Consider the following 15918-nt stretch of genomic DNA (forward strand, 5'->3'; position numbering starts at 1 on the left):
ATTTCCTGATGTTATTGCGCTGCCCCCACTCCGAGCTGCACCTTCTTTCACAGTGCGTTTATCGCCGAGGAGAGATACAGCAGCAGACAAGAAGTCATCATGAACAGCTTGAACCAACAATATGAGGAGAAAGTTCGTCCCTGCATCGACCTCATCGACTCTCTCCGCTCTCTGGGTGTAGAGAAGGACTTGGCTCTGCCTGCCATCGCCGTGATAGGAGACCAAAGCTCGGGGAAGAGCTCCGTGCTGGAGGCGCTGTCCGGGGTGGCTCTGCCAAGAGGAAGTGGTGAGTAATCATAAAATAGTGAAAAAAAAAAAAAAATCTATTATGATGATGTCACCAATTAAGACCTCATTATTTACTCTTTCATTATTCAGCCAGACACCATTAAAGTGCCTCTTTTCCACCAAAGCACCTGAGGAGTTAAAGTTGGAACCGGTTTGTCGTGTTTCCACAGATGAATTCACTTTATGCACAGCTACACTACTTCCTGAAATAAGCCAGCTCGTTAAATTCCTGTCTTACATTATTGGACCAACTGATTAATCCAGGTGTGTCTGACCACTGTGACTACTCAGACACACCTGGATTAATCAATTGGTCCAATAATGTAAGACAGGAATTAAACGAGCTGGTTTATTTCAGGAAGTAGTGTAGCTGTGCATAAAGTGAATTGAGCCGTATAGCCACAGAATATACTTTATATCATGTAATGTAAATCTAACAAAATGTAATATTTAAGTCTCTGTTAATTTCCATTTGTTTATTTTTACTGTGAAATGTTTTTTTTTTCTCTTCCCCCATTTCTTGTCAATTACTCATCGATATTTAAGGCATTGTGACAAGATGTCCTCTGGAACTGAAGATGAAGAGAAAAGAAGAAGGAGAGAAGTGGTGTGGAAAGATCTCCTACCGGGGTCATGAGCCAGAAGACATAAAAAACCCTGAAGCAGTAGAGGAGAAGATTCGTAAAGGTACAGTAACAGAATGCAGCGTTCATAAGCTTATTTTGAGTTGATTTGTCATTTCAGTGGTCAACACATCTTCAGATGCTGAATCGTGTCTTCTCTCTCTCTCTCTCCAGCTCAGGATGAAATTGCCGGGGTCGGTGTGGGGATCAGTGATGACCTGATCAGTCTGGAGATCGCCTCTCCTGATGTTCCAGACCTGACTCTCATTGACCTGCCCGGCATCACTAGAGTGGCTGTAAAGGGACAACCAGAAAACATTGGAGACCAGGTTTGTTACTTCATGTTACCCCAAGAAAAAAATATTGGTAGCTCCTGAACAGATTGCCATAAAGGCTGAATGAATCTCTGGAGATCAAAAACAAATACACTTAAAGGGATAGTTCACCCAAAATTCAAATTTCACTCATTATACTCGCCCTCATGTCGACTAAGGGCTGGGAGAATTTTCAGAGTCTTCCGTGCCTTCTCAGAGTTACGGGGGGGGGGGGGGGGGGGGGGGCGCAGCAGTATTTGTCCATATAATGGTTGTGAATGGTGCTCACTTTTCTTCGTCCAAAAAGACACACCAAAAAACATCCAAATACCTCCATACTGCTCGTATGTAATGTCCCTCTTGTATTGAAGCCCCGACATGAGAAATTGTTCCGCCGGTCAGTGCAAATCACGCGAGATTTGCACTGACACAGGAAGAGCAGTGAACTGAGACACTGGGAGCTTCCGCTACAAACAAGCTTAAAATATAGACTTATTTAATTTTTTTCTGAACAATTTCTCATGTCGGGGCTTCAATACAAGAGGGACATTACAGACGAGCAGTATGGAGGTATTTGGATGTTTTTTGGTTAGTCGACATGAGGGTGAGCAGATAATGAGTGAAATTTGAATTTTGGGTGAACTATCCCTTTAAGAAACTGATTTGTGGCTTCCTATGAAATACTGCTGTGGTTATTACAGCAACTCAAATGGTGATTGGACTGTACGTTTAAGGTGTAGTGTATTGATAATTTTCAGATAAAGAGACTGATCCAGAAGTTCATCACCAAACAAGAGACCATCAGTCTGGTGGTTGTTCCATGCAACGTGGACATAGCAACCACAGAGGCCTTGAAGATGGCGCAGGAAGTGGATCCTGAAGGAGAAAGGACCTTGGGTAAATAAATAGAGTTATTTATTTTAGAAAAGATCCAACCAGTTTATAGCTTGTAGTAATTCCGAGTGATTTCCTCCATCTCTCTATATCTGTCTCTCTTAGGTATCCTGACCAAGCCTGATTTGGTGGACAAAGGTACAGAGCAGACAACCATTAACATTGTCCATAATGAGGTCATCCCCCTGAAGAAGGGCTACATGATCGTCAGGTGCAGGGGCCAGAAGGAGATCACTGAAAATATGTCTCTAACAGAGGCAATAGATAAAGAGAAAGCCTTCTTTAAGGATCATGCACATTTCCAGTGAGTTCATTTGTTTTGTAAATATGCAGCTATTTGACACAAATACATGTTTGACACACTTTTTTTTTATATTTTCAAGGACCCTCTATGATGAAGGTCATGCCTCTGTTCCCAAACTGGCAGAAAAACTCACCCTTGAGCTGGTGCATCACATCCAGGTGAATACTCCACCTGATTGATTTACTTCAGATGACTTTTCCCACTTCACATGTGAATGGTTTGACTCTCTCTGTGATTTGCAGAGATCTCTGCCTCGACTGGGAGAGCAGATAGAGGAGAAGCTAAAACAGACCCGAGAGGAGCTTGACAAATATGGCAGTGGACCCCCATCTGAAGAAATTGGGAAACTTGGTTACCTCATTGATGTGAGTTTATCAGACAACACCTTCTATACTTGAACATTGTTCCTCCTATCCAGTATAGTGTAGCTGATATTGATTGACAGAATTTGCCATGTTGTTTTATCTTCTCTTCTAGAGGGTGACAGAGTTTACACAGGATGTTATCAGCGTCACCAAAGGAGAAGAACTAAGAACTACACGCAAGTTCAATATATTTTCCATACTCAGGAAGGAGTTTTCAGTGTGGAGAGGGACCATAGATGTCTCTGAAATAACATGTAAGGGCATTGATGACTTGATCATTACGCCATTTTAACAATTCAATATGTAAAAAGTTTAGTAACACAGTTTTAATGATACTTTTTGTTTTTAACTTGAAAAAGTAACCTGTTTTACACTTTCAAATACAATATCATAAAACTACTGTTACATTCATATTGCAGTCACCAGTGATATAGAGAGAGAGGTGGGTAATTATGATCGACGGTACCGTGGGAGAGAACTGCCAGGTTTCATCAACTACAAGACCTTTGAGGACATGGTCAAGGAGCAGATCAAAAACCTGGAAGAACCAGCTGTCATGAAACTCAACCAGGTGTCAGGTATGTCTTACGATGAAACAATAACAACACTGACTGGCCATGTCAAGATTGTGATTGCATGGTTGTACCTTCTGATTTGTTTTTTTGTTTTTCAAGAAATTGTGAAGAGGGAGCTGTTCAAGTTGGCAGACAGCAGCCTGGTTGGATTTCCTAACCTCCTCAGGGCAGCTAAGGTGTCCTCTCTATTGTCAGTTGGCATTGTAAACCTATGACTAAATCCTGCTGGAGGTTTTCTGACACATTTTGTTCTTTAGATGAAGATTGAATCCATCAGGAAGGAGAAGGAGGCTACAGCAGAAGCCATGCTGAGGACCCAGTTTAAGATGGAGATGATTGTTTACACGCAGGACGGCAGATACAGCAAGAAGTTAGGCAAGAGGAAGAGGGATGAAGAACAGAGTGGTGTGAAGACCAGCAAGACTGGTTTTGCCTTTGTGACCAATAGTCAGAATGGCTTTGGGACCAATAGTCAGAATGGCTTTGGGACCAATAGTCAGAATGGGGCTACGCTGAAAGAGATGACTAAACACCTTAAATCCTATTACCAGGTACGTGTCTTTTACAGGCTGCACGTTTTATTTTTGTGCTATACAGAACACGTACACTGGTTTCCAAATCGTAACTGTGACAGAAAGATAAACGCAAATATATTAAAGCAGTTATTTCACTGTTGTGTGTGAACAGTGACAGTCATCCTGGACCGCTGTCACGTTGAAGTGCTGCCCAAAAGCATCAAAATCAAAAGCACTGTCTTTCTTCTCTGTAAACCACAGATTGCAGGCCAGCGTCTGGCCGACCAGATCCCACTGGTGATCCGCTACCACCTGCTGCAGGAGTTGGCCGTCCAGCTGCAGAGGGAGATGCTGCAGATGCTTCAGGACAAGAAGAAGACTGAGTCCCTGCTTCAAGAGGACTCCAGAGTAAGAACCCAGAGGAAAAGCCTTCAGAAACGTCTGGAGCGTCTGTCGAAGGCGCGTGATTTGTTGCTTGAGTTCAGCATGAACATTTACAACTTCAGCACACCAGAGTTCTCATACGAAGATGAAGACGAATACGAAGACGAAGATGATTAATTTTATTAATCCCCAAAGGGAAATTCATTTGTCTGTCAGCTCATCTACGATTTGCAGAAGAATTAAAAAGCCTGATGGCTGAAGGTACAAAGGATCTTCTATATTTCTCCATTCTGCAGTGAAGAGAGAGGAGCTGTCCACCACCACCGTTTTCTTGGTCCATTATGAAGTGGATGATCTGAGTTGTTCAGAATGGCCCCAACCATCTTCATTGCGCTTCACTCCACCACATCCCCCAGTGAATCCACCAGGGAAACACGATTAAGTCTGCAGGTATTATAAAAAGTGCCTCATGATGTTTATGGTTATGGATTTACACAAGTATTGTTATGATTTGAAAAAAGTTGTTGGAGATATTATTTATCTTTGGAGATATTTGTATTTCTGAAATAACTAATGGATTAATCTTGTTACATTATCTTCTATTACATTTTCAGAGAATTCAGAGATTTTTTATCATGGCCATGTTTTTCCTGAATGGCATGTCATATGTATGGTTGTTTTAAATGTTTGTCTTTATTTTGTGGTTTGAGGAGGGTGGCTAATAAACATGAGGTTAAAGTGACGTGTATTTGTTCATTAAATCCGACTTAGATACAGATATGTAGCCTGGTGCAACAGTTGTTTTGTAGAAGGGAGTTCTTCCTGCATGGTCCGGTTATTTAAATTTGCATTTAAATATTCAAAGGAATAACTGTAAAGCAAAATTAGCATGAAAACAACAGAGTAAATAAATCCAACTGGCCGCATGTGTGTATGTATATGTGAAGTAGGGGTGGGACGATATGGGTAACTCACGATTCGATACTGTGGCGATATTTGGCCCACGATAATGATAATATCACGATACACGATATCTGCGATATTCGATATATTGCAAGAAATTTCATCAACGATATATCACGATATATGTGAATGAAAAAAAAACATAAAAAGGAAAAAGTCTCATGCATTTATTCCAAAACTTTGTACAATGTACAAATGAATAAACACTGTACAGCTGGAGACATTAAAGTGCATGAACATTAATAACATGTCTTATGTAAACCAAGACAGTGCTTTATGATACTGAAAAGTCAGTAGCAACTTGTTTTATGTAATTTTCCATTCATGGTATTTAAAAATCATTTTCTGTAACATTATAAGACAGCGCCGCCCCCATTTTATACAAGTGCAAGTTACAACAACATATTTCAATTGGATTTAGGTCTGAAACATGATTTATTATTTGAAAAAAAAATTGAAATTTTTTTTTTTTTTTTGATTTTTTTTTTTTTTTTTGAAAAAAAAAAATCGATATTTAAATATTGAATATCGATACCGTATCGCGGTATAACGTATCGCGATATATTGCCATATCGATATTTTTGCCCACCCCTAATGTGAAGGTATGTGGTATAGACACAGACAATACAGTGATTTATTTGTTTATTATGGAAGACAGTTTTTTATACATTATTGTAACTTAAATGGAGATTTGGCCATATCTGAAAATACATTTATCATATGTACTGTAGATAAAAATCCCATCAGGTTCACTTACTTCTCCTTGTTATCTAATTGCCCATAGTAAAAGTTTATGGAGAATTGTAAATAAATTAAATGTCATCATCAGTATTGATATACTGATAGTTTCTCCCAACAGTATGAATTTACAAGGCCACTAGTAATTTAATTTATTAGCTATAACTGTGTCGCCCCTGCCTTGACACACTTTACTGGTTTGCAGGCATTTGCTGGAGCATTACCCAATGCTTTTGTGCGATGTAAACCCTTTATCCTTCCGTTCATGTCACTGAAAGACTGAATGAGTCTACTCCTGGTGTTAAAAATGTGCTATATAAATAAATTGCTTACTCTGCATTGGTAGCCTATGGAAGGAAACTAAACCTAACATAACATCCTAATGTAACCTTTAAGGTGGGACTAGTACACAGGAGCTTCAATAAAGAGGACACAACAGTCAGTGTGGGTCATACACATGCCAATTATTTTACAATAACTAAAACTCTAAGAACACAGACAATAAAGCACAAGAGGGGAGACAGTCATACTACGGCTAGGAAACCAACCACTCACTGCTAGGGCACTGGGACTATACTAAGTATTCAAAAGAAATATAAACCCAACACCTGACACACTTTAAATAAAACACCACAATAATAACGATGTGCAACCACAAACCATATCACCATCTAAACTTGCTCCACTATCAGATTTTTCTACTTATTTCAAGTGAAAATCTGCTTGAAAGAAGTAAAAAGTGTCTAAAAACAAGCTGCTTTAGTGAACTCCCAGCATCCCAACCACACCCGTGAATGGAAGACCCCACCAGCCGGAGCACTAGAGACAGAAGGAGACAGAATGTTAACTCTAAAACTAAAACTAAACAAACTCAAATCCTATACTAAACAATAAAATTAATTAGGCTAAAATATGTAATACTAAAATAAAATAAACAACAGTCAGTGCTATATTATTATTCCACCTGTCCATGTTGCAGGTGAACACAAACTGCTGGGACCTGCTGCTGAGCCACCAACTTCTTTGGGGAGTTTTGCGATTACGTCACATCTTGGGAAGATGCCCATATCTTTCTCTTTGAAAGTAAAGCTTGGCTTACCATAAACAACTTTTCCTGTTTTCACGAACTTACTGTGATCTTGATTTAATAATTAAGACATTAACAGCCAAAATACATTCATTAAGTGTATTGAGAAGGTGGCTCAACTTACCCCACAGTTACCTTATTGACTTATTACTCCCCAGTTAATGGTGCACTTTCATGCCAAGTTTACTACCTCATAGCTCATAGATACCACAACTCATGTAAAACAAATTTATAATTATCTATTTTCATCTAAACACAATTCTCATGAAACTTATGATAAACAAAATTCACTTTTGAGATTGAAAAATGTTTATTGGACATGTTAAACCACTTTACCCATGTGGTTATTACTTTCACAGACTCCATTAAATAATTGTTAAATATTTAGTCACATGCTCAATTTTCCTTATGGTTTCCTAGAAACAACCATGCCTCTACCCCGTTCTCTACTACCTCTGTATAGTCAAGTTTTCAGTTTTCAGTCGGAAACAAGTTAGGGCAGCCTCACAATTAAAATCATTAAAATACAAATACCTACCTCAGAGTGCATGCACCCTAACAATTAAAATGCTAACATGATTATAAAACAATGCAAAAAGAAAAGAAAAAAAAAGTCCATCTTACCAGAGCCACAGGAATCAAACAGTCCCAGCCACATGGAGTGCACTGCACAAGGATTTGAGTGAAGTGAAGCCTGCAGTCACACCTGCTGCCAATCAGCCCTTCCTCCAGTTCCTGTGTCTCCTCTGATTGGTCGAGCCTCTGCAGAGTTTCCTCAGATCTCACCGCTCGGATGTTGCTCCATCGGTGAAAGGCGTCACTCTCAGGAGGTTTAGGTGCTGCTGTAGTTATCAGCCGGCTCACGGATAGTCAGTAGACTTTTCAGACTTTTCTAAACAGGAGTCAAGAAGAAGGCATCACCATGAACACTCTGAACCAACAGTATGAGGAGAAAGTTCGTCCCTGCATCGACCTCATCGACTCTCTCCGCTCTCTGGGTGTAGAGAAGGACTTGGCTCTGCCTGCCATCGCCGTGATAGGAGACCAAAGCTCGGGGAAGAGCTCCGTGCTGGAGGCGCTGTCCGGGGTGGCTCTGCCGAGAGGAAGTGGTAAGCAACAAGTTGTGTAGCAGACAATTATTTACTTAAAATTATGTTTGCGCTGTTGTTGTAGGCTACACAGTGTTGCATAATGTTATAGGTAATGCTTTACAATACACAATATTTCCTGAGTTGCCGCCCAATATTTCACTCCCCCCTTTCCAAAAGCTAGACCAAAGTATTCCTCTCTACCTTGAAATATCAAGTTCATGGTAGTGCTGTTGGTTTATATACTACGTACTCACAAAAAGTAGGGAATGATTGGCTTTTGGATGAAATTTCAGAATGCACCTAAAATGCACTATAACCTTTACAGGTGAACTTAATTTAACCTTCTCTACACTTTTGAGTGCACAATCCAATTGATCAGTGTTTCAGTACTTATTGAACAATATGCTGTTTTCTAACAATGTGATTAACCACAAAAATCACAAGCACCGTCTGATTTAGTAGTTCAATTGTCACTGAACCACTAAATGTTCTGGTTCAATGACAATTTGTATACAGTCCTCTTCTCTCTCCCTCTCCTCTCCAAGGTGTTCAGATTTTGGCATCATGAGACAATCAAGACGGCACTTTGATCAAATTGATCAAGTTATTGAGACATTGAGATTTTTGTTGTGCTATAGCCACCACTGTTGTTAGTTTTGCTTGAGATAAAGAAATTACTAAGCATCCTTCTACTTAAAAGGCCTCATGATAGAATATCACTGTAGCATGCATGAACTTTTTAAAGGGATATTCCTGTCAAATATCCCTAACTTTTTGTGAGTAGCCCTATACCCCAGGCAGTGAACAACATACAGTAGCTATAGACTGAGCCACACAGACTCTATATTGGGAACATATCAGTGCCTCAGTTCGCAGGGTGTCATCGCGATAACGCAGCAGGTTGCCATGGAGACGTCCTTGATCGGGTCCCAGACAAGAGTCAACAATCAACAGGTGTCCGTGAAGAAGGGAGGGAAGAATAGGAATACAGAGCGTCTCACTGTCGCGATCTCCTGGGGGAGTTGTCCAGGTGCTGCGGAGTTGGAGGGCCGGAATGCAGATTAGATTATGATTGTTTGGGTTAGGGCGGGTTTTGGGTTAGTTTGTCCATTCTGGTCTTCAAATCGATCCATTCGCCTTTGCAAAGCCAAAAGCTTCTCCAAGATATTTCCCGAGTTGTGATTAATGTCCACAGTCTGAGTGCTAACAGCTCTGCTCACTCCATCAATCATGTTGGGCAGCTTCATGGGGCTTTAGACTGCTGTCACCGTCTTCCGAATTTTTCCGATACACCAGGGCAATGCCTAATAATCCAATCAGCAGATAGCCTGTTATCATGGTTCCGAATATGTAGAGATCCTCGATGTCCTCAACGGAAAGAATCATGTAACCAGCGGTGAACTTTCCGTCAGGGCAGACAGGTTCCCCCGAACCTGAGCTTCTCATCGAGAAAATTCTGTCAATTGCGTTGAGAGACCAGTTGACCAATTCCATGATTTTAGATTTAGAGAGCAATGCAGAGAGAGGCTCCCAAAGTTTGAGACAAGACAGGACGAGACATGAGAAGCAAAGCAGGGAAGATAAGGGAGAGGGGAGAGAGGGTAGTGTTGTAACTGTGACAGTTCTTGTGTTATCTGTTCAATTTCACATTAACTTTTTTTTTGACTCCCTTGTCATTCTCTCATCTGTAATTCAGGCATTGTGACAAGATGTCCTCTTGAACTGAAGATGAAGAGAAAGAAGGAAGGAGAGGAGTGGTACGGGAAGATAAGCTACCAGAACCACGAGGAGGAGATCGATGACCCTGCAGATGTGGAGAAAAAGATCAGACAAGGTAACTTGTTGTTCTTAACTGTCACCAATGCAAGCCCAGCATTGAAGGAAAACATAAAGATTCAATGTTTCAGTGATCTGCCCTGTCCTCTGTTATCTTCATATTCCATGTCTTCTCTCTCTCTCCAGCTCAGGATAAAATGGCCGGAGTCGGTGTGGGGATCAGCGATGACCTGATCAGTCTGGTGATCGCCTCTCCTGATGTTCCAGACCTGACTCTCATTGACCTGCCCGGCATCGCCAGGGTGGCTGTAAAGGGACAACCAGAAAACATTGGAGACCAGGTGTGTTACTTCAACACACAGGGTAAAAGATACTGGCAGCTCTTGAACAGATTGCGAGGAATCTGCATGGCGCAAACAGTCACTGTCCTCACAGGGTGAATCCTGATGACTTTAGAGATCTTTAGCGCTGTAAACAGATTAACATACAATAACAAACATGCTTCAGAAAGGTATGCTGGCTCAGTGTCACCATTTATAATGCACAACTCAGACCTGGAGGCAAACAGGTTCAGTAATCAGGTCAGGCAAACAGATCCAAGCATATTGAACAAAAGAAAAGTAGCATGCTGACTATACATGAGGAAGACAATGAGACACAGTACAACATGTTTGGAATGGGTCAGTCACAGGAGCAGAAAACAAATGATGGCAGGAAGTGTGAAGCTGAAATGTGAGGAAAAGCCAGGAAGTGATGAATAATTATAAAGATAACAGAGAACATAACCTAAGCTGAAGATGCAACATGAGAAGGATAGATCACTCACATGATTTCTCATTGACTTTCATTAATTACACGATTTTAACTGACAACAGTGATCTGACAGCGTAAAACACAATGTGTTCCGCTTCCGGGTCACTGCTCATGTGGTTGACCGGTCAGCTCGTAGAGCAGCTTTTGTTTGTTTTTAATATTTAGCCGTTTTTAAAAACTTTTTGTGTAATCTGTCAATATGGACATTTACGAAGTCACACTTCTCCTCCTTTGGCTTCTCTGGGTATCGGTGTCGGCGCACGGAAACAACCTGCCTAACGGCCCGCGGATCACCTACTCCAGAGATTTCCTGATGCAGCTCAGACATCAGACGCACCTCACAGTCAGCACTGACACTTTCCCCAAGGAAATACTTCGCAACAAGTCTCCCGGACAGATCAGCTCTGCTCACAAGACCAAGGTAACCAGACGGGGAAAGAAAAAAGGCAGTGTTAGAAAACGAGAGACATGTAAACAACGCGCGCTCCCCTCCATCATCCTCGCTAATGTGCGCTCTCTCCAAGGAAAATTAGACGAACTACAGGCAAGCGTGAACCACATGCATGAATACAGGACGGCCAGCATCCTGGCATTCACTGAAACATGGCTAAATAAGAACGATTGTGATGCCTCTCTGCATGTGGACGGCTTTGCCCCTCCGCTACGACTCGACCGGGAGAGGGAGACGACAGGTAAACAACATGGTGGCGGTGTCTGTGTATATGTTAACACACGCTGGTGCTCCACGGTCGTCGTGAGGGAGAAACTGTGTTCCCCTGACATAGAACTTTTTGCCATCTCCCTCCGCCCCTTCTATCTCCCAAGAGAATTCCCTCAAGTATTCTTTATTCTGGTTTACATTCACCCCAGAGCCAACGCTGCAATAGCTACAGAACACATCATCAGTACTCTAAATAGATTTGAGCAGTTATCACCGGATGCTCCCATATTTATTCTTGGAGATTTCAACCACTGTTCTCCAGACAAGTCACTTAAAAACTTCCTCCAGTACACTACATGTGCAACCAGACTGGGGAAGACACTGGATAAATGTTATGGTTCTGTGTCAGACGCATACAGGTCTATCCCCCTTCCCCCCCTTGGTTCTGCTGACCATCATACCATCTTGTTGGCTCCAGCATACACACCAGTCATCAAGAGGATGAAGAAGATAATAAAAAACATAAAGGATTGGACATCAGACAGTATTTAAACACTTTAAGGATGCTTTGAATCCACAGACTGGGACAATCTTCTCACCGCCTCCATCAATATCGATGAGCAGGTAGATACCGTTACATCCTACATCTCTTTCTGTGTGGATCACATTATTCCTAACAAAACTGTCACCATATTTCCAAACAATAAACCCTGGATCACCAAAGAACTTAAAGCAATCCTCAATAAGAAGAAAAGGGTTTCCTACACTGGCTCTGAATCTGATAAGAAAGAAATCAACCGAGAGGTCAAGCAGGCTATAAAAACTGCCAAGCTGAAGTACAAGAACAAAGTGGAGCCTTCATGCAGCATGGCGCGGTATTCAAAACATGGCTACAGTGAACACTACTCCCATCAGCCACAGATCCATCACTATTCATGGAAGTAGTCCTGCATCTCTCCCTAACGACCTGAACTCCTTCTATACCAGATTCGAGACAGGCAACACCACCCAGCTTCAGGAGATACGATCAGCACTCATCCCTGGAAATCCATCATTCACCTTCAGCACAGAGGCTGTGGTGAGATCCCTCAGGAGGACCAAAGAAAGCTGTTCACCTGGCCCAGACAACATCAACGGCCGAGTCCTAAGGCAGTGTGCTTATCAGCTGGGGGGAGTGTTTAGGACGCTATTTCAGCGTTCTTTGGACAGCTGTATAGTCCCCCAACTGTGGAAATACTGCATTGCAATGGATCCACTACAGTTCGCATATCGTGCAGGAAGAGGCGTTGACGATGCAAAATGATTACCTCCAGAGCCCGTGGAACTAGTTGAGGAGTACAAATATCTGGGAACTATCTTCGACAGCCAACTGAAATTCTCCTCTAATACAGAGGAGATCCTCAGGAAAAGCCAGATGCAAGCTCAACTCCTTTGTAGTGAGCAGGAACATTCTGTTGACTTTTTACCAGTCTTTCATTGAGAGCATCATGACATTCTCATTAAATGCTGGTTTCATTTAATCAGCCTTCAGAACAGAAACCTCCTGCAAAGATCCCTGACTGTCTGCTCTAAGATTATTGGACATCCAGTTCGAACCTTAACATCAATCTACGAGCAGCAGACATGCGGACTAGCGAGGCGGATCTTAGGCGATCCCTCGCATGTACTCCACACAGCGTTTGTTTGGCTCCCCTCTGGACAGAGGCTCCGCTGCCCCATTTGCAAGACTCAGAGGACGAGGGCAACCTTCATCCCCCCCTGTCAGTCTCCTCAACTCTGAACTCTGAACTTATGAACACACATAAGCACACACACGTACACACACACATATCCACATCCCTCACCCCTTCTCCACTTCAATCGACGTACACTGTATGTCTAGAGACTATTTATTAATTTATTTTATATTTATCTTCTTTGTTTTTGTTTTTAACTTAAGCTTGCTGCTCTACCTGCTGCTTTTAAAAAGTTTTTGATTGATTGATTGATTGATGTGATTTAATCCTCTCAGATAAAGAGACTGATCCAGAAGTTCATTACCAAACAAGAGACCATCAGTCTGGTGGTTGTTCCATGCAACGTGGACATAGCAACCACAGAGGCCTTGAAGATGGCACAGCAGGTGGATCCTGACGGAGAGAGGACCTTGGGTAAATGAATAGAGTTAATTGTAGAACAGGTCCAATCAGTTTGTAATAGTAAAAGAGCTTTTCTCTCTCTCTCTTTCTCAGGTATCCTAACTAAGCCTGATTTGGTGGACAAAGGCACAGAGGAGACAGTTGTGGACATTGTCCACAATGAGGTCATCCACCTGAAGAAGGGCTACATGATCGTCAAGTGCAGGGGTCAGAAGGAGATCACAGAGAGGGTGTCTCTAACTGAAGCAACAGAGAGAGAGAAAGCCTTCTTTATGGATCATATGCATTTCCTGTAAGTTAATTGTCTTGGTTACAAAATATGTGGTGTTTGACAGGTTGTGTAGCATGTCATGCTTTTTATTCTTGCCGTAGGACTCTCTACAATGACGGCCATGCCACGGTTCCCAAACTGGCTGAGAAACTGACGCTTGAGCTGGTGCATCACATTGAAGTGAGTTGCTATTATTGCATCGCCTCAACAATTTACAATTTATAATGATTAGTCTCCTTTGTTATCAAAGGTTTGACCCCTGCTCTGTGACTTTCAGAAATCTCTGCCTCGACTGGAAGAGCAGATTGAGGAGAAACTTGCACAGACTCAGACAGAGCTGGAGAGATACGGCACCGGGCCACCGTCTGATGCAGCCGAGAGACTCGTCTTCCTCATTGATGTGAGCTCCCACACAACATAAGACTTACCTGGCAGCAAATGCTCACCATCCTCAGCATTCGCTCATCTTTAAATGTTTGTTGGATAAATGATAAACAACTTTTTAACAGCTGTTTCTCCTGTCTCACACGTGTGTTCCAGAAAGTGACAGCGTTCACTCAGGATGCCATCAGTCTGTCTGCAGGAGAGGAGCTCAAGTGTGGAGAAAAACTTAATGTCTTCTCTATGCTCAGAAGAGAGTTTGGGAAGTGGATTTCCCACCTTGACCTCTCAGGAGAAAACTGTGAGTGTTTCAGTTTGATCTGCTGTTAAGCTGTCCATCTGTTGTGTCCTGAAATACATGTTTGTGTGTCACAGTTAATAAAAGAATTGAAAGAGAGGTGGAGAACTACGAAGACAGGTACCGTGGGAGAGAACTGCCAGGTTTCATCAGCTACAAGACCTTTGAGGTCATGATCAAGGAGCAGATCAAACAACTGGAAGAACCAGCTGTCAAGAAACTCAAGGATATTGGAGGTATATGACTGTAGTAGCCGATTGTCAAACAAATAAAAGTTTCAAATCAAAGTTCAAATTATACGAATCAAAGGGCCACTGTTGCACCGGAGGGGAAAAACATAATGTCCAAACAAATGTCCAGTTTCAACAAAAAAACGTAGTTTATTTAACCAAAAAGCGAGCAAACAAAGAACAAAGAAAATTGCCTGTACCTCTCCCGCTCCGGTAAAAAAACATTTGCCCACCCAGGTGCATGCTGGTCCCTTACCGACAGCCTACCCATATAACTTTTCATTTTCTTCAGATGCTGTCAGGAAAGTGTTCATACAGCTGGCCAGTGGTAGCTTCACAGGATTTCCTAACCTCATGAAAACAGCAAAGGTCTTCTTCAAATCAGATTTAGATTTTCTTACAATTTGTACATCACTGTTATTATTTTGGTAGCCAAAATTTAATTTAATTGCATAATTTTTGGTAGTGTTCTGACTGACTAGAATCTCACTCTCCAGGCAAAGATTGAAGCCATAAAGCAAGAAAAAGAGGTCTCTGCTGAAACCATGCTGAGAACTCAGTTCAAGATGGAGATGATCGTTTACTCTCAGGACAGAACCTACAGCAGCAGTTTGACTGACAGGAAGAGAGAGGAGAATGAGGAGGATGAGGAAGAAGAGGAAGATGAAGAGGAAAGGAGTCTTCTGTACAGCGGGGATAATTACGCAACACTTCAGGAGCTGATGTTGCACCTCAAATCATATTACAGTGTAAGTTTCATGACCAAAAACAAAAACAGTAGACACAGAGGCAAAAACGTTTTAGACAGAGGGTCTGTGTATTTTTAGTAACTGGTCTTTCCTCCCTCAGATTGCCAACCAGCGTCTGGCTGACCAGATCCCACTGGTGATCCGCTTCCAGATGTTGCAAGAGTGTGCTGTCCAGCTGCAGAGGGAGATGCTGCAGATGCTTCAGGAGAAGGAGAACGTAGACTTCTTGCTGAAGGAGGACATGAACATGGGCAACAAAAGAGCTGCTTTGCAGAGTCGCCTCAATCGCCTCATGAAGGCCCGTGCATATCTGGTTGAGTTCTAGAGGCTGAGGCCCTAAAAATATGGTTCTGATGTGTTTGTGTCAAAGGTTACACAGTTGTAGTTGGATTGTACCGTTTACTTAAATGACCTAGCTGAGACCAGGTTCTGTGAATACAGCAAAATATAAGTTCTTTTC

General features: G+C 42.0%; 2 protein-coding genes across 2 annotated transcripts; both read left to right on the forward strand.

Annotated features, from left to right (window-relative positions):
* The first annotated feature begins 68 nt into the window (after positions 1–68).
* Positions 69–4701, forward strand: LOC310985443 (interferon-induced GTP-binding protein Mx-like). The gene is made up of 12 exons (XM_083971037.1): positions 69–286; positions 835–975; positions 1086–1240; positions 1984–2122; positions 2225–2423; positions 2503–2581; positions 2666–2788; positions 2901–3042; positions 3208–3366; positions 3463–3539; positions 3621–3914; positions 4140–4701. Exons 1-12 carry the CDS (start codon positions 100–102, stop codon positions 4437–4439), a joined length of 1995 nt encoding a protein of 664 aa, XP_083827163.1. The 5' UTR covers positions 69–99; the 3' UTR covers positions 4440–4701.
* Positions 4702–7924: 3223 nt separating this feature from the next.
* LOC310986607 (interferon-induced GTP-binding protein Mx-like) lies at positions 7925–15783 on the forward strand (the record flags this gene model as incomplete). Its single annotated transcript, XM_083972582.1, has 12 exons — positions 7925–8159; positions 9838–9975; positions 10104–10258; positions 13403–13541; positions 13623–13821; positions 13902–13980; positions 14078–14200; positions 14341–14482; positions 14557–14715; positions 15002–15078; positions 15207–15458; positions 15559–15783. The coding sequence occupies exons 1-12, from the start codon at positions 7973–7975 to the stop codon at positions 15781–15783; spliced, it is 1875 nt and encodes a 624-aa protein (XP_083828708.1). The 5' UTR covers positions 7925–7972.
* Between the last annotated feature and the right edge of the window lie 135 nt (positions 15784–15918).

The sequence above is a fragment of the Trachurus trachurus genome (genome assembly GCF_905171665.1).
Source record: "Trachurus trachurus genome assembly, chromosome: 5".
NCBI classification, from domain to species: domain Eukaryota; kingdom Metazoa; phylum Chordata; class Actinopteri; order Carangiformes; family Carangidae; genus Trachurus; species Trachurus trachurus.

Coding starts and splice junctions, on each gene's coding strand:
- LOC310985443 (XM_083971037.1), top strand. CDS start 100: ATGAACAGCTTGAACCAACAATATGAGGAGAAAGTTCGTCCCTGCATC. Junction 2,789..2,900: donor AACTTGGTTACCTCATTGAT/GTGAGTTTATCA, acceptor CTTCTCTTCTAG/AGGGTGACAGAGTTTACACA. Junction 3,915..4,139: donor ACCTTAAATCCTATTACCAG/GTACGTGTCTTT, acceptor TGTAAACCACAG/ATTGCAGGCCAGCGTCTGGC.